Here is a 23,638-nt window from a genome sequence, read left to right as displayed (position 1 = left end):
GCGCCCCATCCCCACTGTACACAGTGTTAGTCAAGTCAAGTCAAGTCAACAGTATTTATAGAGCACTTTCAAACAGCCATCGCTGCATACAAAGTGCTGTACATGGAGCGATTTAACATACACAATAAACAGTGGTGCACTGCTTCCCCCTCCTGAGACGTCGGCTGGTGGACCAGAATTTCCTCGAAGCCGTCCGGAAGTCGGCTTCCATGGCTTCACCGAACTCTTCCCACGCTCTGGTTTTTGCCACGGTGACCACCGAAGCTGCGTTCCGCTTGGCCAGTCGATACCCGTCAGCTGCCTCTGGGGACCCACAGGCCATAGAGGCTCGATAGGACTCCTTCTTCAGCTTGACGGCATCCCTTACTGCTGGTGTCCACCAGCGAGTACGAGGGTTGCCGCCACGACAGGCACCAACCACCTTACGGCCACAACTCAGATTGGCCGCCTCAACAATCGAGGCACGGAACATGGTCCACTCGGACTCGATGTCCCCCGTCTCTCCCGGAACATGGGAAAAGCTCTGTTGGAGGCGGGGGTTGAAACTCCTTCTGACAGGGGATTCCGCCAGACGCTCCCAACAAACCTTCACAATACGTTTGGGTCTGCCAGGACGGACCGGCATCTTCTCCCACCATCGGAGCCTACTCACCACCAGGTGGTGATCAGTTGACAGCTCCGCCCCTCTCTTCACCCGAGTGTCCAAAACATGCGGCCGCAAATCCGATGATACAACCACAAGGTCGATCATCGAACTACGGCCTCGGGTGTCCTGGTGCCAAGTGCTCATATGGACACCCTTATGTTTGAACAAGTTGTTCGTTATGGACAGTCCGTGACAAGCACCGAAGTCCAATAAAACACCACTCGAGTTCTGATCGGGGGGGCCGTTCCTCCCAATCACGCCCCTCCAGGTCTCACTGTCATTGCCCACGTGAGCATTGAAGTCCCCCAGTAGAACAAGGGAGTCCCCAGGTGGAGTACTCTCCAGCACACCCTCCAAGGACTCCAAAAAGGGTGGGTATGCTGAGCTGCTGTTTGGTGCATGTGCACAAACAACAGTCAGGACCCGTTCCCCCACCTGAAGGCGGAGGGAGGCAACCCTCTCGTCTATCGGTGTGAACCCCAATGTACAGGCACTGAGCCGGGGGGCAATGAGCATGCCCACACCTGCTCTGCGGCTCTCACCGTGAGCAACTCCAGAGTGGAGTCACTCGCGCGTCGAGCCACGTGGTCACGTGGTTAGCGCGTCGACCTCACAGTGTAGAGGTTGTGGGTCCGATCTTCCTGGCCTTCCTGTGTGGAGTTTGCATGTTATCCCCATGCCTACGTGGGTGTTGTCCAGGTACCGTATTTTCACGACCATTCGGCGCACCGTGTTGTTTGGGCGCAGTCTCAGTCAGGGGTGCTATTTCTGTAATTGACACATACACAAAACGCACTGTATTATTGGCCGCAACCAGGCATGGTAAAACATGCGCCACCCTTCACTCATTGGCGACTGGTACCTGCGAGGGGCGTGCCTTTAGCGTCCTCTTGCACGCCCACCCTTCACTCATTGGCGGACTTCCGCATGCCTGTCGTCACTCACTCCGCCTTTTCTCTATATAAACAGCGTGTCGGCCAGAGGTGCTCTCAGTCAGGCTTTGGAACTCGGCGCATACACTAGACGCTCCACATTATAAGGTGTCCTATCCATTTTGGAGAAAATTTGGTCCTTATAATGGCGCCTTATAGTTGTGAAAATACTGTACTCCCGTTTCCTCCCACATTCCAAAAACATGCATGGCAGGTTTATGGAACACTCGAAATTGTTCCGAGGTGTGGAACAATTCCCTTCCCACCCTGTGACCCTTGTGAGGATAAAGCAGATCGGAAAGTGGCTGGGTGGATGGATGTGTTTAAAAGTGTTTTTACAAGTTTTTTATGCTCTCTCTTACTTCGGGATTTTCAACTAGTTGTTCAACAAAATCACCCTGAATACTGAACTGCAATTTAACTACTATTCTGCCCTCATATTTCTTATCAGCTCCTCTCATGGTGCGGTCTTTGGTGAGTTCTCAGTCCATCGCTGGTTCCCAGGTACCACTAGACTCTCCTGGAAGGGTCAGGCTACCCTCGGAGAGTGTGAGTAGCAAGAAATTTTAATCTGGATGTGATTCATTCGCCCTGTAAACAACTGCGGGCACACAGAACAAATAGATACTGTCATCAACATACATTAAAAAACACTTGCATTCTGTTCATCAAACAAATTTAACATAACTTTGAAACAAATCTTGTTTGTAGGTTAAAAAAACTATGCTTCATTTTGAAAACAGTCGCTGCTTCCAAGACAAATACTTCATTTTAGATTAATGAAATTTGTTGAACTGTGAATGAAAATTGTTTCTCATATTCTCAGGTTGAGTTAAAAAAATCCGGTATTTCATTTAACATCATACTAACTCATACAACATTGGCACCCCATCTCTATGGGAACCACTATATTTTCCACCAAATGAACGCTCCTGTATCACCTCACACAAATGTGTGCTTCATCGTGAACTTGTTTTAAAGAACATTCAAGTTGAATGTGCAGTCGCTGTTTCAAATTTTACCTTCTTGAGTGTGTAAGAACAGCATGCGAGGTATATTGTGTGATTCTTTTTTTTTCCCGCTCTCTCTTTAGTCCGACAGTCACCGGACTCCACCCTATTCTCCACAGCCCATGGCTGTGTCTCAAAGTTCCCCTCAGTCCTCCACATCTCCCAAGCCCTCCCAAAATATACCCATTTCTTCCGGTCCCCCGAAGCAGCCTGCTCACCCCCAAGTGCCTCTCTTCAACTTCACCTCATCCCACCCAAGCCAGTATCACCTTGGAACCCTGGCTGCCCGAGGGCCTCTTCCCTGCCACCATCACCAGTCACACCCATCGCAGGGGCAGCCTCAGCACCCAGCTCACATCGCTTCTCCCTCCTGGCCCATCCATGGACCTGTCCTTACCACTACCACAGCCACTGCTCACTCTCCACCGAGCTTGAAATTGGCTCTTCGGTCAGCGTCGGGAAGCGCGACGAGCTCCGGGGGAAGCCCCAACGCTATTAACCTGAATGATCCCAGTATCATTTTTGCACAGCCAGCTGGAAGACCGCTGAGTGCTGCTGGGCCAGGACGTGAAGGACACTGGCTCAACCGCTTGGCACACCATGGTTCACTTCTAGGAAATGGCACCGTGGTCAAGTCAGGTATTCATTGGGTGAATTCTGGTGGCATGTTATGGTTTCTAATGGGATTTTGTACAATAATAAATGTCTATGACCAATCAGTAAAATGCAAGAATTTTCCCAACAATTTCTCAATTAGTGATTCCCAATCAGTGTGCCGGAGCACTGTGCCTGGACAGATGAGGTATGCCACGGCAAGTGGTCCAATTTCACGTAATTGGTCTGAAATTTACAATGGTAAATTATCCATTTTAATCAGAGATGGCTTTTTATGTGCCTCAATGTATTTGCTGAGGCTGGCAAAATGCCCCCCCCCCCCCCGTTCCCTCCACAACAACTCAAGCACAAGGAGTTCGATGCATGAAAATGGATCTAATCAACATACAGATACCTGAAAATTAGAGATTTAAAATTACATTAATGCAATAAAAAAACACCCTAAATATGACTGCAATTAATTGGTTGTAATTAATGCGATAATACGAGAACTAAATATACATTACTGTATTATCAGAATCATCTTTATTGACCAGGTATGTAGTACACACAAGGAATTTGTCTCCGGTAGAACACGCTGCACTCGTATCAACATAAACAAGGACATGACAAATAAGTATGGAAGGACATTCCGTAATGCAGGGGTCCCCAACCTTTTTTGCCCCACAGACTGGTTTATGTCAGACAATATTTTCACAGACCGGCATTTAAGGTGTGGTCGATAAATACTACAAAATAATATGGTAAGAGCTGCATGAACACTGCGGTGTTTTCGAGAGATAATAACACGAGGAGCATCTAATCTGGCCACAACACTCTACGATACAATGCAAATTCAAAGTGCATGAAAATGTCAACTCATTACAATGCTGAATCAGTGCGAGCCCTGAGCTTGATTTTCTGCAACCGGGCGATCACATCTCAGGGTAATAGGAGACAATGACACCTGAAGTGTGTGCTTTATGTCGATTTTATTTTGTTCGCTATATTTTGTTTTAGTCGCCGTTGCTGCACAAAACCCCCGCCTCACACAGGTAGCATGTCAGAAATAGCAACAGTGCTATTGTGGCGATCTCAGAGTATTCAGCCATAACTTGAATCCATACCACCGGCAGTGTTGTTGTCTCGAACGTACTTTTAAGTTTATTTTACTCATTTAGCAAGCTCTGGCGTTTTGTTTTTAGCATAATTAGTCATGTTACGGAGAAGCGTGGTTTGACGTGCGTCAAGAGTGACACAGACGGATGTAACGGAGAATCGGGTAATTTTTCTAAATAAAAATGTTTCGTATTCTAAAATAAATACAACAGAATTCATGTAAATTCTTATTGTGCGGCCCGGTACCAAATCCCCCGGCCGGCGGTTAGGAATCCCTGACGTAATGTGTACCGTTGTGCGGTGGTACCAGCCAATGAAAACTGTGAGACAATGTGCAAAGTATCAAACAATGCTAAAGTAATCAGTGGTAGAATACAATACTATAACAGTTGTACAGTTGGTGCAGAAAATCATTGAAACATTTTAAAGTGACCAGTAGCAGTATTTGAAGTATAACAAGTGTGCGATTATGTAGATGTCCTTGAGCGCTCTGAAGTGTCTGGTGCTGAGGAATATAGATCAGTGACAGTGGTTCAGGTAAGTACAGAGCTGGAGCTGCAATGATTATAACAGTAATGCTGTTATACAATTTTTTGCACAACCACAGTGTTGTGCAAAATTACAAAGAGCCACTACACAGATAGATTTGGATGACTGTTTAGGGAGTTAATGGCTAGAGGGAAGAAGCTGTTTAAGTGTTTGCTGGATTTGGTGGGCATGGATCGGGAGCGCCTGCCTGAGGGGAGCAGCTGGAGAAGGTGGTGGGCAGGGTGCGGGGGGTCCAGTAGGATTTTCCGTGCCCTTGTCTTGGTTCTTAGGGTGTGCAAGTCCTCAAGAAATTACATATTATTATTGTTATTATTATGAAAATCTGATGTGCTAGAGAAAAAATGAGGGCAGATTTATAATCAGCTCAAAAATAGCTCAAACAGGTTTACTTACAAAAATTTGTTGATCAGTGTTATTTACTGTATTTACGACAAATAATGCATCTTTGCTCATCTATCCAAATGCTCTTCCACGAGATGACCTGTGTATACCTGTGGATGTCGCTTTCTGTGACATATTTGTTTCTGGATGTAAAATATGTGCCTTGGCAAGGTTGGGAGCCACTGTTCTAAACAATTTGGAAAAAGTTAAATCATTAACATAATTGACTTTTATTTCCCTGTCAATTTCATATTTTTTTCATAATCAGTGTCTCAGTACCAACTGGGATTATTCTTAATGTTGAAAATGGCCTACTCTATTTTGGTGATGCAAATTAAATGACTCAACAAACCTGACACTTTTTTAGTTAATGAAAGGTGATGGTAATATATTGTCTGACTTCTCTTTCTAGAGTTGGGCCACTCTTCCCAGTTTATTGGTGTGAGCCAAGGTTCTCAAGTATGGGAGCACAATAAAACACCCCAGTTTGCACTGTCTCCTTCCTGGCCATACCGAATGCCGCAGAATTTTATCCAGCAGGGAAATGGTGGCTACCAACCGGGTAAGTTATATGCTTCCACAGTCGGGACAGTTTTTACAACTGAAAGCTATTTTTTTGGTTTTACTGTTTAAAAGACAAAACATGTAGGTTACAGAAAATATGCCCAGATCATGCTCGGATAAGGAACAAAAGATCCCGTGTTTGAGAGGAAGGTAATTTTATCTGTGCTGTATGTTGCACATGTAGCTGATTTGCCAATAAAGCTGACTTCACATGACTTGAAATTACTGCTCTGTTAACTTCCCATTTGATCCGATTATTATGTCATAAAACTCAAAACTCCCACAATTGTGGACATTTAATCCATTATTGTTAAATGTGAATACCCAGTTTTGTTTTATTGCCTCAGATCATAATTTGTCCCCATCTGTCTTCAGGCTCTGTGATGCATCCGAATCCAAATTTGCCCATGGTTCACCATGTCAGACACCCAGTAAATCTGAATTTCATCCAGCAGAAAAAAATGAACTGATGTTGTTTAAAAAAAAAAAAAAAAAAGTTTTATTGGCCAGTGACACAACAAAGTAAAATTATGTACCCTTTGCACCATTTACTATATATCGCCAGAATTTTTAAAATAATTGTATAATTTTTGTACAGTTTTTGTTTTATTTTTTGGTCTCATTATATTGATTTGTGATACAAATGTCAAATATTTTAATACCCCAATTTTGAGGGGGTTCAAAAGTGTTTTTATTTTCTGTGTAAAGGAGGGAAAAAAAAGTACCTGTATTTTTATGAGCTCTGTTTGTCAAGAGATTTGAATTTATTTGAATAAATATTTGATTTAAAACCGTTTCAAGATGTATCTTCAATAAAGTAATGCCAGAGTCATTAGTATGAAAAAGGGGAAAAATTACCATTGTGGCAAACCATATGGTGTCTCTTGTTTGTAAATAGTGTAGACTTGACTTGTTTGGAAAGTCCTTGTCTTACAGTTGGGAGACTGCTGACCAATGTCATTGAATTTATCAATGGGAATTTGTTACCATTTCAAGATACATTCACATTAAGGCGCACCATCACTGAATGGCCTATTTTAAAACACTTTTCAAATATCGGACGCAAGGCACTATAGGGCGCATAAAATAGAAGCTTCGATAATGGCTGCAGTTGTGTTATGCATCCCCTAGATGGCGCTATGCTAAAGGAATACAATACGGTACAGATTTATTTATACAGAGGTTTCACAACCGCTGCAGCTGGAACATCCAAGAAATAAAAATATTGATCCATATGTAATGTAATAATCTTATTATAAAGGTGCACTGTTGGCTTTTGAGAAAATTGAATGCTTTTTGGTGCGTCTTATGATGCGGAAAATAAGGTAATCTTAAGGAAGCTGTCTTGTCCGGTGCGAGTCTTTTACTTCCCGTCTTGCACCGGGAATTGAGGGATTTTGTTGTACAATTGACTGAAACTGCAAACAACAAATTGTGGTCATTTTCCTTTCGATATCGAAGACTGGCTAACTATGCGAGTACACATTTCACATGATGAAATCGTGAAAATTACGTTGAATGCATCTTGGGAAAGCGGCCCGGTGGTCGAGGTTTGCGCGTCGACTTCACATGCAGAGGTTGTGGGTTCAATCCCAGCTCCGGCTTTCCTATGTGGAGTTTGCATGTTTTCCCCGTGCCTGCGTAGGTTTTCTTCGGGTACTCCCATATTCCAAATACACAACCAGTGGCCCAAAAAAAAAAACCTTTACCAGTGTAGGTAACTTAATCTGACATGTCTGTAATTTTTTAGTGAGAATTAATTTTTTTCCAGAACAACACTCACAAAATTAGATATACTGGAGGTCTCCATGACTTCCAACATTCTGATGTGCACTCACAGCAGCAATACCAGTTTTCGGCCTCTCAAGTCATGCAAATTCTTCTCAAGACACTGCTCATGGTACCACCTTTCGCACTGGGTCTTGTCAAAAGGGGTGCGGGGTGAGAGAAACCTAACACTGCAAGATTATACTGTATGTTGGGAAATTTCAATCAGGATAACTCTAAATTGCTTAAAAATTCATTTTTTTCTTACTTGAACCAACCATATTTCAATGATGCATGCAAAGCATCATGAAGACGATGTTGATACAAGATAAATTGTGTGTTCTTCATTATAAAAATCACTCGTTTTGTCAGAGGACCTTTTCCAGGTGGTTTCCATTGAGCACATGCCACAGTGCATGGCGAGAACAAATACTACAACATGACGGAATATCAGTGATCATTAAACTTAAAATTCACTGTGTAAATATGGGATTGAAATCTTATCTTGACATTTTATTTTCATCAGAGCAGTGAATAACACGAGATTTTTCGTTGTGGTACAAATCATAAAAAATAAATTTCTAAAAGCTTTCAGAATTCATCCCTGGTATCAACACTTCATTTTCATGAAGTAGTTTGAAACAAAATATTTCTTTGTCATCATTTCTGGATGCCACAATTAAACATTTTTGCATGGGTGATCATCATCCAATGAACCTGCTGTGGTCAGTATTTCTGAAGATTGTCTCTTATTTTCCATCGCCACATAATGTTCTAAAATTGATGCACGGAATGTCTGGGGAAGGCCTTCATCAGTTCCACTGCCATCTGAAAAAAATAGCTTGTTTGTCTTGTGGGAGTGACAAAACTGTTTCGGGCGAACAATTTGAAAACACAATTTGTACAAGGCTGCGTAAAGCTGGACGATCGCTTGATTGTGCGTTGAAGTTTTGGACCCTTTGTTGTCAACCTGCGCCACTTTCGGCCTGCCTGGCTTGGAGGAGCTCCGGCGGGGACAAACTGGCAGCATCGCTTCTATACCGGCACTTCGCGGGGATATTCAACGAGGTTTTACGACACCCGCGCCCGACTTCCCGCAAGATCCCCCTGATCAGAGCTGCATGCAGCCGCGCCCGGGCCATGTTTTGCAGCGGCATTGTACGACATTTCGCGAGGAAGAGCGTGAGCTTTTCACCCACTTCGCTTGCAACCCGGGCCACGTTCGACCGACGGGCGCGGCAAAACTCCAACGAGGTCAGGTGGGTGGCATATTTTCGTTCACAGAATGTCGCGCGTGTGTGTGTCGAAATTTTCTGCCCTTTGTTTTAGGGTCCATTGTTTGTCCACAGTGTCGACCCTCCCCTTTGATTTTGCGCCCGGGACCTAACCGATGCTGTCGCTTGGCCCCGCCTGAGCTGCGCCGTGCCTGGCGGGCCGACAAAGGCGAGGGTTGCAAGTGAAGAGGTGGAAGACCTCTTGCAAAGCTGCTGCCCGCTCGCCTCCGCCAGAGATGCACCTCGCTTTGAGGGACGGGGCGCGCGGTGTAAAATCAAAGGAAAGAAAAACTTCGGAATCAAACCGCGCGAATGTCCGGGACCAAACCGATGCCACCCGCTTGGCCCTGCCGGAGTTGCGCGGGGCAGGTAGGGCCGAGAGTGGTGTGTGTGACAAGCGAAGCGGAGGAACAGTTCACGCCCACCCGTGAGAAATTTCCGGGACGAGCCGTTTTTGCCCACGGCCGAAGTTGCTCCGCTGCGGTGTTCAGGCGAGGATGTTGCGGCGGAGCGCCGTCAGCGCCGCGGGTGTTAAGCAAAGTGTTCGGGTTCGTGAGAGATATAGAGAGGAACCACGTGCAGACACAAAAAGCACAGGAGGGTTTTATTGCCAGTAAGCGAGACAGGCCGAGGTGGTCACAACTGAAAGGTAGTCAAAACAATAAATTCGAGGAGTGCAGGAATGGTGGAGCGGTACGGCGTGGTCGACACAGCAGGAAGGATCTCTGACAAAGCGACAATGGATGGGTGTAGTGATGGGTCCAGCGACATGTCGGTGCATGTGCCGCTTCAGTACGTCACGTGATTGACACATGAACTGCACCGGCGCAGTTTAGACTTCATCGGCTGCGTTGACACAGTCCAGGTTGCTAATTGACACATCGGCTGCGTTGACACAGTCCAGGCTGCTAATTGACACGTGAACTGCACCGGTGCAGTTTAGACTGCATCTGCTGCTCCAAGCTGCGGCACTTAGTCCAGGGGGCGTCGACTCAGCGCAGGGGGCATTGACGCAGCAAAAGCCCGCACAGTGTATCCTAAGGAAGTGCGTCTGGCGACACGATGCCGATTGCCGAAACAAGCTAGACCCCACCCTCACTCGAATAAAAATATATGTTTGGGCAATACGGAAAAGACACTGATTATCAGAAAAAAAATGTGTCCGTCTGACTTCTAGCGTCATGCCGGCTGTCATATAATAGGCTATTATTATATGAGAAGTGTCTTATGAACGTTTGTACTGTACGTCATACTCGTTGATTGAGAGGTCCCGCCTCTAAGAGGGAGTTCCAGAAAGTGACTGCGAGTGACCACACCGCATGTTTGATGATTCTGCCACGTTGCTATTAAAAGTCACATAAAACGTAAACCTTGTCTGCTGACCATCATTACATGGGCTAGGCTAGCTTAGCTGTTGTCGTAGTTCAAAGCTTAATATGTGGCGTGGGTTGGGTCGGCGCCGCAAGTACGTGCTCGCGCACACAGCTGAGAGCAGCAGACTATCGACTGCTGAGTGCTGAGACGCGCTTCACTCGAGTGACGTTGCTACAGTACGTGCATATTATGGAGCAGCTTCCGGACAAATACAAATTGTCCGCCGCGTAGAGCCATTTTGATCTCCTTTTGGAGAATAAGGTATTCATTAAAATCTCCTTGTCTCACCAAGTGCCTCTCGGATTTTTTACATGTCTTATTCCATTGTGTGTGTGTCTTCTCCACAACAGAGGAAATAGCATGCATTAAATGCAACAGACTGAAATTTAAAAACACTGGAGCATCTTATTTTTCTAAATCAAAAATTGTGAAGACAAAGCCCACAAGCATCCTCATTCACATGAATTTCACATTATTGAAACGCATTGAATGATACAACATGAATGCATGGATGTGAATGATATTGTCAAGGGTCAACGTCATCAGGCGCCGACGGGTATGGCAGCCTCGGTCACACGCTCCCTAGTATTATCCCTGTTTTTGTCATTTTCGTTTGTTTTTGGCGACTGTTGTGAATGGGAGCTGTCAATTTGCTCTTGGCCCTTCCTTGGTTACAGATTCTTTTATCTCTCTATAAGGTGGAAGAAGACCCAACACCACGTAGTCTTTTCTTCAGTTTATCGCAACGCAACACGAATCGATTCGGGCTCCTGTGAGTCTCAGATTTCATCAGGAAGCCCCGAAGAAACACATTCATGAGATTATATAGAGACAATATGATAATGAGAGGCGGGGAGGTACGCCTCCCATGCAAATCCCGAAACAAAGAAAGTAACATGTCATCTGACCCGGTGTGGCCGGAGGAAGCCAGGAGCGGTGAGGTGAGACCAGACCACCACTACCCCCCATTTGGTGCGATGGCAGGAACAAAGATACCGGAGATAACAGCTCCTCTAAAACATGTCCCGCGGAGGGGGGCCCCAGAAGTGGTGGGGGCCGAGGGCACTAAAGTTGATTGTAATAACTTTGAGCAGGAAATACCTTCAACCGCATTTGTACATTGTTTCTTTCAGTGTCTGAACAAACAGGAAGGAACAACACCATAACCAAGTAAAAAGCAGAAATAAGGAAGATCAAGCAAAGTTCGATCTTGATATGATGACAAAGTATAGACCACTGCTGCTGGTCACAGATCTTGAGATTAGGGTTCCTCTTTGAGGGCACTTGAGAGCCTTCAGGGACTTTTATGAGGAAGTGGAGGCAATAAAAACCCTTGGGGGGCTGTTAATTAACCAAAGGGAGATGGGCTCTAAACTTCAAAGTACATCCTTTGTTTTAACTACTTCAGCAGATGTTCAGGAGAGAGACTAGTGCCAATAGTTCTCATAGCAAGATGAAATTCAACAATGTTCTACTACTACTTCTAGCGGAATAATTCCTTAACACGACCCTGAGCGGCTTACTTACACGAGGGAAAAGTTGCTGCGCATTGGGGAGTCTACGCTCGGTCTTTTTTCACCAGCACGGGAAAATCCACAAGGTTTTTCGGAGCTTCTCGCGAGCGGAGCGGCTGCGCTGTGCGGAGCGGCTGCGCTGTACGGAGCATGGAGGCGCCGCCGGAGGAGGGGGAAGCGAGCCGGCGTGCTCGTCAAGCTCCGGCAGCGCGGATTTCGAACCCCGCTCCCATCGATCCATCTTGCTAATCTACGATCTCTGCCAAACATGGATGAACTTTTTCTCCTCACAAAGACCAACAAAACCTTTGCACGTTCTGCTGCGCACTGCTTCACTGAAACCTGGCTCAGTGACCGCCACCCGGATTCCGCGCTACATCTACCCGGCTTCCGCCTTCTCCGAGCCGACCGCGACACACAGCTATCAGGGAAATCGAAAGGTGGTGGGATTTGCTTCTATATCAACGAAGAATGGTGCACTGATGTCACGAAGCTCGACGCACACTGCAGCCCGGACCTGGAGTCGCTGTCTTTAAACTGCAAGCCATTCTACTCGCCACGTGAGTTCACCTCCTTTTTACTCGTCGGTATTTACATTGCGCCACAAGCTAACGCTAACACGGCGATACAACCGCTAGCCGAACAAGTAAACAAACTCGACCTAAAATACCCAGAATCACCCCTGATCATTTCGGGCGATTTTAATAGAGCACATCTTAACCGTGAACTTCCCAGATATAAGCAGCACATCGACTGTTTCACCAGAGAAGGCAACATTCTAGACCACTGCTATACAACAATCAAAAATGCATACCGATCGGTCGCCCGTGCATCATTGGCTCTTTCTGACCACGATTTAATCCACTTAATACCTACATACAGACAGAAACTCAAATGTGTTAAACCGGTTGTTAAGACTGTGAAAAAATGGACAGATGAAGCAAAGCTAGCTCTACAAGAATGCTTAGATTGCAATGATTGGGGCGTCTTTGAAACTTCAACGGGCACACTGGATGAATACACAGACACTGTAACATCATACATCAGTTTCTGTGAGGACGTGTGTACCAACGAAGTACTTCCGCTACTTCAACAATAACAAGCCATGGTTTACTCCCAAACTCAGGCAACTCAGGAAAGAGAAAGAGGCCACATTTAGAAGTGGAGATCGGGCACTGTACAAACACGCCCGAAACCAATTGACAAAGGAAATTAACATCGCTAAGAGAAGCTATTCAGAGAGGCTGAAAAACCAGTTCTCTGCTAACGACTCTGCATCTGTATGGAATGGCCTGAAAGCAATCACTAACTATAGAATGCCATCCCCCCAAACAGTGAACAATAAGGGTCTTGCTAATGAACTAAACATGTTTTTCTGCCGATTTGAAAAGGACACCCCCATTTCCCACACACACCCACCTCTACCAGAAACCACTCTACCCACCCCCCCACCCTCTTTTTCTCCACTACAGATCCACGAACAGGACGTGAGACGGCTCTTCAAGCAGCAAAAGATCAAGAAAGCTCCGGGGCCCGACAAAGTGTCCCCCTCCTGCTTGAAAGTCTGCACTGACCAGCTGGCTCCGGTCTTCACAAAAATCTTCAACAGATCCCTGGAGCTGTGTGAGGTCCCATCCTGCTTCAAACAGTCTACCATCATCCCAGTTCCCAAGAAATCGGCAACATCGGAACTGAACGACTATAGGCCTGTTGCCCTGACGTCTGTGGTCATGAAGTCCTTTGAATGCCTTGTGCTGAACCACCTAAAGAACGTCACTGGACCCCTGCTGGACCCTCTCCAGTTTGCCTACTGGGCAAACAGGTCTGTGGAAGACCAGGTCAACATAGGTCTGCACTACATCCTCGAGCACCTCGACAGCACAGGGACCTACGCAAGGATTCTGTTTGTGGATTTCAGCTCTGCGTTCAACACCATCATCCCGGAACACCTCACCCCCAAACTTCTCCACCTATGGTGCGTCCCCTACGATCTGCCAGTGGATCCTCAGCTTCCTGACGGGACGGACACAACAGGTGAGACTGGGAGCAACAACATCATCAATATGCACCCCCAGCACTGGAGCCCAACAGCGATGTGTCCTCTCTCCACTGCTCTTCTCTCTCTACGCAAACGATTGCACCTCAACAGATCCAGCTGTCAAACTCATAAAGTTCGCAGACGACACCACGGTCATCGGTCTCATTAAAGACGGCGACGAGTCTGCGTACCGCCAACAAGTGGAGCAGCTGGAGCTCTGGTGCAGCCGACACAACCTCGGGCTGAACACGCTCAAGACTGTAGAGATGATCATGGACTTCAGGAAACATTCTTCTCCACAGTTGCCCCTCACACTATCCAACTGCCCTGTGTCAACCGTCGAGACCTTCAAGTTCCTGGGAATCACAGTCTCCCAGGACATGAAGTGGGAAATCAACACCATCTCCATCCTGAAAAGGGCCTGGCAGCGGATATACTTCCTAAGGCTGCTGAGGAAGCATGGCCTGCCACAGGAGGTGCTACGACAGTTCTACACGGCAGTCATCGAATCAATCCTGTGTTCTTCCATCACGGTTTGGTTTGGGCCAGCCACAAAAAAGGACAAAATCCGACTTCAAATCGTTGGCACCGCCCTACCCACTCTTGAGGACTTGCACACTGCAAGAATCAAGACAAGGGCACGGAAAATCCTCCTGGATCCCCCGCACCACCATTTTTTCCAGCCACTCCAATCAGCCAGACGCTACAGATCCATGCGCACCAAATCCAGTCGACACTTAAACAGCTTCTTCCCTCTAGCCATTAACTCCTTAAATAGTCACTGACGTAGTCACTCTTCTTGCACTACAAAATGGTACTACAAAACTACTGGTTACTCTAAAATGGTTCAATGATTCTGTTGTTTACGATGATACTAGTGCAGCGTGTTATACCAGAGACAAATTCCTTGTGTGTTCTACATACTTGGCCAATAAAGATGATTCTGATTCTTTATTGTCAATTATGCTTTATGTATGACATGCAGCATAGATGAAATTTCTTCCTCTCAATCCTCAGTGCATACATGCATGTAAACATGCTGTGCATTAAAAACACACGCAGCTAAGAAAGGATAGCAGCTACACTATATAAAAAAGTATAGCTGTCAAACGATTAAAATATTTAATCTAATTAAAAATGCAACTGTCATAATTAACTCAAATCAACTAAAAAATTAATCCTGATTACTCACACATTTTTTAATTCATTCATTCATTCATCTTCCTAACCGCTTGATCCTCACTAGGGTCGCGGGGGTGCTGGAGCCTATCCCAGCTGTCTCCGGGCAGTAGGCGGGGGACACCCTGAATCGGTTGCCAGCCAATCGCAGGGCACACAGAGACGAACAACCATTCGCACTCACACCTAGGGACAATTTAGAGTGTTCAATCAGCCTGCCATGCATATTTTTGGAATGTGGGAGGAAACCGGAGGACCCGGAGAAGACCCACGCAGGCCCGGGGAGAACATGCAAACTCCACACAGGGAGGCCGGAGCTGGAATCGAACCCGGTACCTCTACACTGTGAAGCTGACGTGCTAACCACTGGCTACCGGGCCGCCCTACATTTTTTTTTTTAATCGTTTCTGAATTTCCTTTTGCATTTTTGTCCTATTTTTTCCCCATTTTAATGCTCTCATCAACATGGAATCATGAATCAGTTTTCTATGTGCCAAATGCAAATATTTACTGAAATAACAATTTCGATTTTCAATTTTACATAAACATTTTTCACTTGGTGCATTTATTCACACATAATCTCTCACACAATATTACTGTCTATCAATAACGGTGAAAAAAATATTTTGTCACACAACAGCTGCTTTAACAGCTTTTTTTTATCAAATCAAAACAGAGCAATATAACAATGTAAAGTGCACATCTAAGGCACACTAGTACTCAGCCTATAGTGGATTTAAACCATGGTTGCATACTTCATTTTTCTCAAGTTTGCTTTGAACACAGCAGTCTGTTTCTGTATGTATGACACCAGTGTTCATTATGTGCCGCTGTATTGGAAACTGCCGGCCGTACAAACAAGCACACGCACTTCCCCCGTGCTGCAGGGGCAAACCATTCTGAATGGGGGGGCGGGGGGGTCACTCCCCCTAACACAGTCAGGCTATGTTGTTTGTATCAGTCTTTCTTGCGCGGTAGTCTCTCTACGGTTTTGTGTAGACCTCATTTCGAATGACTACACTTGGTTCGATGACAACACTGGAGACATTTTACTTTCACTAGGTCGCTACCACTGTAGCGCACTGTCACTGTCGGACGAACACAGAGAAGCTCCACCCGCTCTATTTACATGAGAACACTGTAACCTTCCACACAAAATACCGTATTTTCACGACTATAAGGCGCCATTAAAAGTCTTAAATTTTCTCCAAAATGGACAGGACGCCTTATGGTGCGGAGCGTCCTTTATATGCGGTGAGTTCCAAAATCTGACTGACAGCCGACACGCTGTTTATATAGAGAAAAGGCGGAAGTGACTGTGGCCAGGCATGCGGGAAAGAAGTCGGCCAATCAGGGAAGGGTTGGCGTGTATATATACATATATGGAGAGGGAGAGAGAGAGAGAGAGGGAGAGAGAGGACAGGCAAGCTAGTCCGCCAATGGTGAAGGGTGGGCGTGTAAGTACGCTAAAGGGACGCCTCAAGCCAGTACCAACACTTGTATAGAGTGTGGCAATGTGCATTGTTGCAAAACAACTCCGGTTTTGGTTTCTAAGAACCCCTGAAAATAAATTTGACAAAAAGACATGCCTACAAAGCTCAGTTCAAACTTAAAGCCACCGGTTATGCTTTTGGCATGCGTGCCCATCTCACAGCAGCGGTGAAAAACCAAGTCAAGCAAATGAACTCTGAGCTTGCCGTTATTCCCGGAGGCTTGACTAAAGAACTCCAACCGCTGGACATTGGCATCAACCGGGCGTTCAAAGTAAAGTTGCGAACGGCATGGGAACAATGGATGATCGGTGGCAAACACAACTTTACAAAGAGTGAGAGGCAGCGCTTGGCGAGTTACGCCACAATACGCAACAACGAGAGGGAACGCGGCGTTTTTGATGGATTACGGTACTTGCACAATTGTTCAATTCTTTCTACACACACACGCGCTGCCACCATGTTTCGCTCTGTTCTTTACTTTCAAATGTGGGAAAGCTTCTCATGAGAGAAATGTTGACTTTGCTGTTGCTGCTCCTTCTTTCCGCTCGGCAATGCGTAGAAACTCACACTTTAGCATGTGATGCGTTCACTGACAACTGGGATGTGCAGTCCTCTGCTTCTGATACAGAGGATGAGGACTTTGATGGATTTCTGAGTGATGATTGATCGAAAAACGTGAGAACATTGTACGATGGCTAAATAAAATACACCCGAACTCAGTTCTGCTTTCATTGCCTTTTTAAAAACGTGTTTTTAGCTTATCTGTATGTCTTGTCATGCTACCATATGCTTCAAGCTAACGTGTTAGTGCGCGCATGTATGCCGTATGTTTAAGCTGGCGTATGTTTTACCACTGTAAAACTGCGGCCATTCGTACGGTGCGTCCTGTGTATGTGTAAAATACAGAAATGTCACCCATTAATGAGACTGCGGCCATTAGTACGGTGCGTCGAATAGTCGTGAAAATACGGTAGTTCCAAACAAGTAACAATCGCGTCAGTGGCATACATCGTATACCTGTATGATACAGAGAGAGAGAGAGAGAGAGAGAGAGAGAGAGAGAGAGAGAGAGAGAAGAACAGATAACTTTGGTCTTGTCAGTGGAGCAATATGGCAACTTTTTAAAGGTAAACTTTCCATTCATAAACTCTTGAGGTATCCGTTTTCGGTGTCTCGCGCTGCCGTGGCTGGCAAAACAGACATGGGCGTGGACTTCTGCAGCGCGCTTGTTGTTTTGTTTCTGGTGTATTTATAGAGCAACGTAACATCCGCTTGTGACGTGTGCCGCGTTAATCTCGCGAGAAAAATTTTAATCCCGTTAAAATTCATTTAAATTAATGCCAATAAAAACGCACTAAACTGACAGCTCTAAAAAAAAAGACATGTAATCTGAACAGTATAGACAATATAAACAGCATAAACAACAACATAAACAATGGCGCTTGTGGCTACACTGAGCTTTTAACTCATTCAGTACCAGTCATTGGGTAGAGTGAGGTAGTGCATTGTATACACGTCATCATCAAATCAGTTTGTTCAGTCTGTCAAGTGGGTTGGCTGCAGGGATTTTGAAGGTCCAGCAGGTGGCAGTGGTCAGTGACACAGTATCAACACAGTGTGTCATTGTGTCGACACGCCACATGAGGCCTCATGGACCCATCACGAGATGGCTGTTCAGGCTGGCTTTTATGCTGCAAGTGGCAGATGAGATAAAGACTCGCAGTGTCTCGGGGAGGCAGGTGCACTGATTAAAGAGGCGCCCATCCCACACTGAAAAAGGTAACAATAACTTTTTGGGAGTGGAATATTCCTCCACACAGGAGAACTGTCACGTCGCGTGCTCGCCAGCAGGTGGCGGGTTCTCCCGCCACCTGTTCGGCACACCTGCCCGTTATTTCGGGCTGATTACGTGCCTTTATTAGGCGACTCCGGCAGTCATCTCACTGCCGGAGAATTCCTTACCGTGCCATTGCTCTCGATTTGCTATTCTCGTCGTTCGACTATTTCTCGCTGCCCTATTGCCTTACGGCCTCAATCATTCGCGTACTTCTTATAGTGATCAGATTGTTATCTCGGTTGTTCCTCGCCCTTTATCGTTTCGCGAGCGTTTTCAGTTGTCTTCCTTATTTTTTTCCTGGTCCTTATTTGACCAGCGTTCTCTGTTACCGTTTTCCCTGTTCGGGCTCCTTTTGTTCTTTATTAAAAACCCCTTTGTTCTCACAAGATCTTTTCGTTGTCTGCTTCTCCGGGGATCCACCTCTTTTTTTCTGTTGTGCACGAGGCGATTCCTCATCGCCTCGGGCTCAACGTGACAGAATTCTCCGGCCACCATGGATCCCGCAGACGCCGAAAAGATCTTGTCCGCTCTTGCTCGACAAGAGCGGCAAATGAGTCAGCACCGCCAAGCCCTTACGGAACTCAACGGCGCGGTCTCCATGCTGGCTCATCGGTTCGATGATCTCGAACCTCGCCTTATTCGGGTGGAGGAACGAAGACCACCTTCCGGGCTTCGTCCTACCACCCCGGAGGCTCCCTCCTCGTACCCTCCTATGTCGAGGGAGCCCTCGCTTCCACACCCCCCTCGCTACGGGGGTGAACACGGGCAGTGTGGACACTTCCTACACAATTGCTCGCTAATATTTGACCAACAGCCGTCCGCCTACGCTACTGACGCCGCCAAGGTGGCCTATATCATGAGTCTCTTGACAGGTCCGGCGGCATCGTGGGCAATCGCGACCAGCGACGCAAAGCCGAATCTCCGCACCTCCTATTCTGACTTCGTGGCAGCCTTCCGTCGGGTGTTCCACCATCCCGTGCGGGGCAGAGAGGCGGAGGGGCGGCTGCTCGCCCTGCAGCAGGGCAGGCGTTCGGTCGCTGACTACTCCATCGAGTTCCGGATCCTGGCCGCGCAGAGCGGGTACGACGATCGGGCCCTGTGTGGACTGTTTCGCCGGGGTCTCAACACTCAGCTCAAGGACGAGCTGGCTACTCGCGATCACAGCACGGACTTGGAGGAGCTGATCGACCTCTCCCTCCTTATGGACAATCGCCTGAGGGAACGGGGTCGGGAGCGAGGAGGTGATCGGTACCCGTCTCGACGTCTCCCGTACCGTGAGGAATATCGGGGGCACGGCGAGCACTCCCGGGGCCGGGAGACAGCATCCGCGGAGGAGCCGATGCAGTTGGGCGGCAAAGACGGTGGCGCGGAGGAAGGAAGGCGCCGTCGCCGGGACCATGCTACACCTGACGGCGCACAACCACCCTCCCGCGCCACAACCAGCTATCCGGGATCGTCTTTCCACGCTCCTCCCGATTACTGTGAGTCACGACCTCGCGCGTCACCCTCCGAGTCTAGGCGAGTCGATAAGCGACCAGGACACCCTAATAGACTCGAGCTTGAGGCGGAGGTATTCGGCGAGTCCCGGTCAAGACGGGTTCGGGCCCTGGTGGATTCGGGAGCAGATGATTGTTTGATGGACACTAATCTCGCGTCCGAACTCGGGTGCTTCTTAGAGGAGTTGGTTGTTGCGAAGCGGGTGCGTGATCTGGATGGGCGTCTCCTGGCGGTAGTAACGCATCGAACGGAGCCGTTAAAACTTGTGTTATCCGGTAATCATATTGAGCATCGCCGTTTTTATGTTATGCGGTCCCGGAACGCCCCGATCATCCTCGGATTACCCTGGCTGCAGACGCATAACCCGGTGATATCATGGGCGCGCCCCGCTATCGATAGTTGGAGCGATTATTGCTACCAGCGCTGCCTACAGTCTGCCGTCGGGAGGCACGAACGCGTAACTCCCCCCGAGGAGATCTGCCTTGACGGAGTGCCGGAGTGCTATCGGGATCTTAAGGAGGTTTTTAGCGAGGATCGCGCGCGCTCCTTGCCCCCACACCGCCCCTACGATTGCGCGATAGACCTGCAGGCGGGCGCCCCGTTGCCGACCTCGCGGCTGTATCAGGTATCCCGGCCCGAGCGTGAGGCGTTAACAGAATATATAAACAGCTCGCTCGCTGCAGGTCTCATCAGACCTTCGCGCTCACCGTTAGGGGCGGGTTTTTTCTTCGTGGGGAAGAAGGATAAATCCCTACGGCCCTGCGTGGACTATCGCGGATTAAATGAAATTACAATTAAAAATAGATACCCGCTACCCTTGTTGGACTCCGCCTTCGCCCCATTGCAATCAGCCACCATATTCTCAAAATTAGATTTACGCAGCGCGTACCACTTGGTTCGCATCCGAGAGGGCGACGAGTGGAAAACCGCGTTTAAGACCCCCCTGGGCCATTTCGAATATCTCGTCATGCCTTTTGGCCTCACAAACGCACCTGCCGTCTTCCAAAACCTCATTAATGACGTGCTCCGGGACATGATCAACATCTTCTGTTTTGTTTATCTTGACGACATTTTAATTTTTTCTCGTTCTCTGCATGAGCACCAGCAACATGTTCGGCTGGTGCTACAACGTTTGCTCGAGAACCGGCTCTTCGTCAAGGCAGAAAAGTGTGAGTTCCATGTTCCCGTCATCTCCTTCCTGGGGTTCATTATAGAACAGGGCAAGCTACGGGCGGACCCCATTAAGACGCGTGCGGTCACTAACTGGCCGGTCCCGTCCAACCGCAAGGAACTGCAGCGTTTCTTGGGGTTCGCCAACTTCTATAGACGCTTTATCCGGGGTTACAGCCAGATGGCGCTTCCCCTAACCCGCCTGACCTCGGTCAAAATCCCTTTTAAGTGGGACCCTGCCGCGGATGCGGCGTTCGCGCGTCTTAAGGCGGCGTTCACTAGTCCCCCGGTTCTGCAACATCCTGACCCTGACCACCCGTTCGTCGTAGAGGTGGACGCCTCGGATTCAGGGGTGGGTGCGGTGCTGTCCCAACGCTCCCCAGTCGACCAGAAGCTGCACCCCTGCGCCTTCTTCTCCCGCCGACTCAGTGCCGCCGAGTCCAACTACGACGTGGGCAACCGGGAACTGTTGGCTGTGGTAACCGCCTTACAGGAGTGGCGGCACTGGCTCGAGGGGGCTAAGGAACCCTTTACTGTTTACACCGACCATAAGAACCTTGCATATCTCCGCTCCGCAAAAAGACTTAACGCCCGTCAGGCCCGGTGGGCCCTCTTCCTCACCAGGTTCGACTTCGTCCTCACCTACTCCCCCGGGTCTAAGAACACTAAGCCTGACGCCCTTTCCCGGCTCCACGAACCTGCGGGGTGGGACCATTCCCCGGAGACCATCCTCCCGACCCAGTGCATAGTGGGGGCCGTCCAGTGGGAGGTTGAACAGCGGGTCCAGTCCGCCCTGGTGGGGGTGCAGGTGCCGGCAGGGTGCCCAGCGGGGAGGCTGTTCGTGCCTCCTGCCCTTCGTTCAGAGGTCCTGCAGTGGGGTCACGGATCCAAGGTGGCGTGTCATCCCGGGGTGAACCGGACTGTGCAGCTCGTCGCCCAGCGTTTCTGGTGGCCGGAGCTCCGCCACGACGCGACGGAGTTTGTCAAGGCCTGCACCTCCTGCGCCTGCGGCAAGTCGTCACACCAACCTCCGGCAGGACTGCTCCAGCCGCTGCCCATTCCTCCCCGCCCGTGGTCTCACATCGCCGTGGACTTCGTCACGGGCCTACCGCCTTCCCGGGGCCGGACGGTCGTGCTCACGATCGTGGACCGCTTCTCCAAGGCCGCTCACTTTGTGCCCTTGTCCAGGTTGCCGTCGGCGCTGGAGACCGCCAACCTCCTCATCCAGCACGTCTTCCGTCTCCACGGCATTCCGGCGGACATCGTTTCGGATCGGGGGCCCCAGTTTGTGTCCCGCGTCTGGAAGCGGTTCTGCCGGTCCCTCGGAGCTACGGCCAGCCTGACCTCGGGATACCACCCTCAGTCCAATGGGCAGGCTGAGCGCGCCAACCAGGATCTGGGGGCGGCCCTCCGCTGTGTTTGTCTCCACCGTCCGGCATCCTGGGCCGACCACCTGCCCTGGGTGGAATACGCCCACAACACTCTCGTCTCCTCCGCTACAGGCAGGTCGCCGTTCATGACGGCCTACGGCTACCAGCCACCGCTGTTCCCGTCCCAGGAGGGGCTGGTGGAGGTCCCTTCCGTGCAGCGCCACCTTAAGCGGGCCCATCACGTGTGGAGGGAGGCCCGGGCTGCGTTGTCCCGCACTGCGTCCCGGAACCGGCGGATCGCTGATCGTCGTCGGCGCCCGGCGCCCTCATATGCGGTGGGAGAGAAGGTGTGGCTGGCTACGAGGGATCTTCGCCTGGCCGGCTCGTCTGCCAAACTGGGGCCCCGATTCGCTGGCCCGTTCGAGGTCGAGGCCGTCATCAGCCCCGTCGCGGTCAGGCTCCGGCTGCCGGCCTCCATGAAGGTCCACCCCGTGTTCCACGTCTCCCTGCTCAAGCCTGTGTCTTCCAGCGCCTTGGCGCCCCCTCCCGCTCCGCCGCCGCCCCCGCGGGTGGTCGACGGGGACCCGGTGTACACGGTTCGTGCCATCCTGGACTCTCGGCGCAGGGGCAAGGGCTTCCAGTACCTGGTCGATTGGGAGGGCTACGGGCCGGAGGAGCGGCAATGGGTGCCTCGCTCCTGGATCCTTGACCCGTCCCTTCTGCGCGACTTCCACACTGCTCATCCGTCCAAACCGGGTAGTCCGCCGGGAGGCGTCCATTGAGGGGGGGGTACTGTCACGTCGCGTGCTCGCCAGCAGGTGGCGGGTTCTCCCGCCACCTGTTCGGCACACCTGCCCGTTATTTCGGGCTGATTACGTGCCTTTATTAGGCGACTCCGGCAGTCATCTCACTGCCGGAGAATTCCTTACCGTGCCATTGCTCTCGATTTGCTATTCTCGTCGTTCGACTATTTCTCGCTGCCCTATTGCCTTACGGCCTCAATCATTCGCGTACTTCTTATAGTGATCAGATTGTTATCTCGGTTGTTCCTCGCCCTTTATCGTTTCGCGAGCGTTTTCAGTTGTCTTCCTTATTTTTTTCCTGGTCCTTATTTGACCAGCGTTCTCTGTTACCGTTTTCCCTGTTCGGGCTCCTTTTGTTCTTTATTAAAAACCCCTTTGTTCTCACAAGATCTTTTCGTTGTCTGCTTCTCCGGGGATCCACCTCTTTTTTTCTGTTGTGCACGAGGCGATTCCTCATCGCCTCGGGCTCAACGTGACAAGAACAGAGACATAGTGGTTTAATTTTGTGGAGTTCGTGGCGCAATGCA

At 48.9% G+C, this 23,638-nt stretch overlaps 2 protein-coding genes across 5 annotated transcripts in view; both read left to right on the top strand.

Annotated features, from left to right (window-relative positions):
• tut4 (terminal uridylyl transferase 4) overlaps nucleotides 1–6,588 on the top strand; it is a 113,434-nt gene extending 106,846 nt beyond the window's left edge. For all 4 annotated transcript variants that reach the window (XM_052073314.1, XM_052073312.1, XM_052073313.1 and 1 more), the window contains 4 exons: nucleotides 2,030–2,127; nucleotides 2,672–3,227; nucleotides 5,644–5,793; nucleotides 6,171–6,588. In XM_052073314.1, coding sequence (XP_051929274.1) covers nucleotides 2,030–2,127; nucleotides 2,672–3,227; nucleotides 5,644–5,793; nucleotides 6,171–6,265 — 899 coding nt within the window. In that variant the 3' untranslated portion in view covers nucleotides 6,266–6,588. The remainder of the gene's footprint in view (nucleotides 1–2,029; nucleotides 2,128–2,671; nucleotides 3,228–5,643; nucleotides 5,794–6,170) is intronic.
• LOC127605701 (uncharacterized) overlaps nucleotides 1–23,638 on the top strand; it is a 368,389-nt gene that overhangs the window by 266,332 nt on the left and 78,419 nt on the right. The gene's annotated exons all lie outside the window — the stretch shown is intronic.

Source organism: Hippocampus zosterae, chromosome 8 (assembly GCF_025434085.1).
Source record: "Hippocampus zosterae strain Florida chromosome 8, ASM2543408v3, whole genome shotgun sequence".
In the NCBI taxonomy this organism is placed as follows: Eukaryota; Metazoa; Chordata; class Actinopteri; order Syngnathiformes; family Syngnathidae; genus Hippocampus; species Hippocampus zosterae.
The sequence above is the reverse complement of the archived record's forward strand: the minus strand, read 5'-3'. Positions and strand labels throughout refer to the sequence as shown.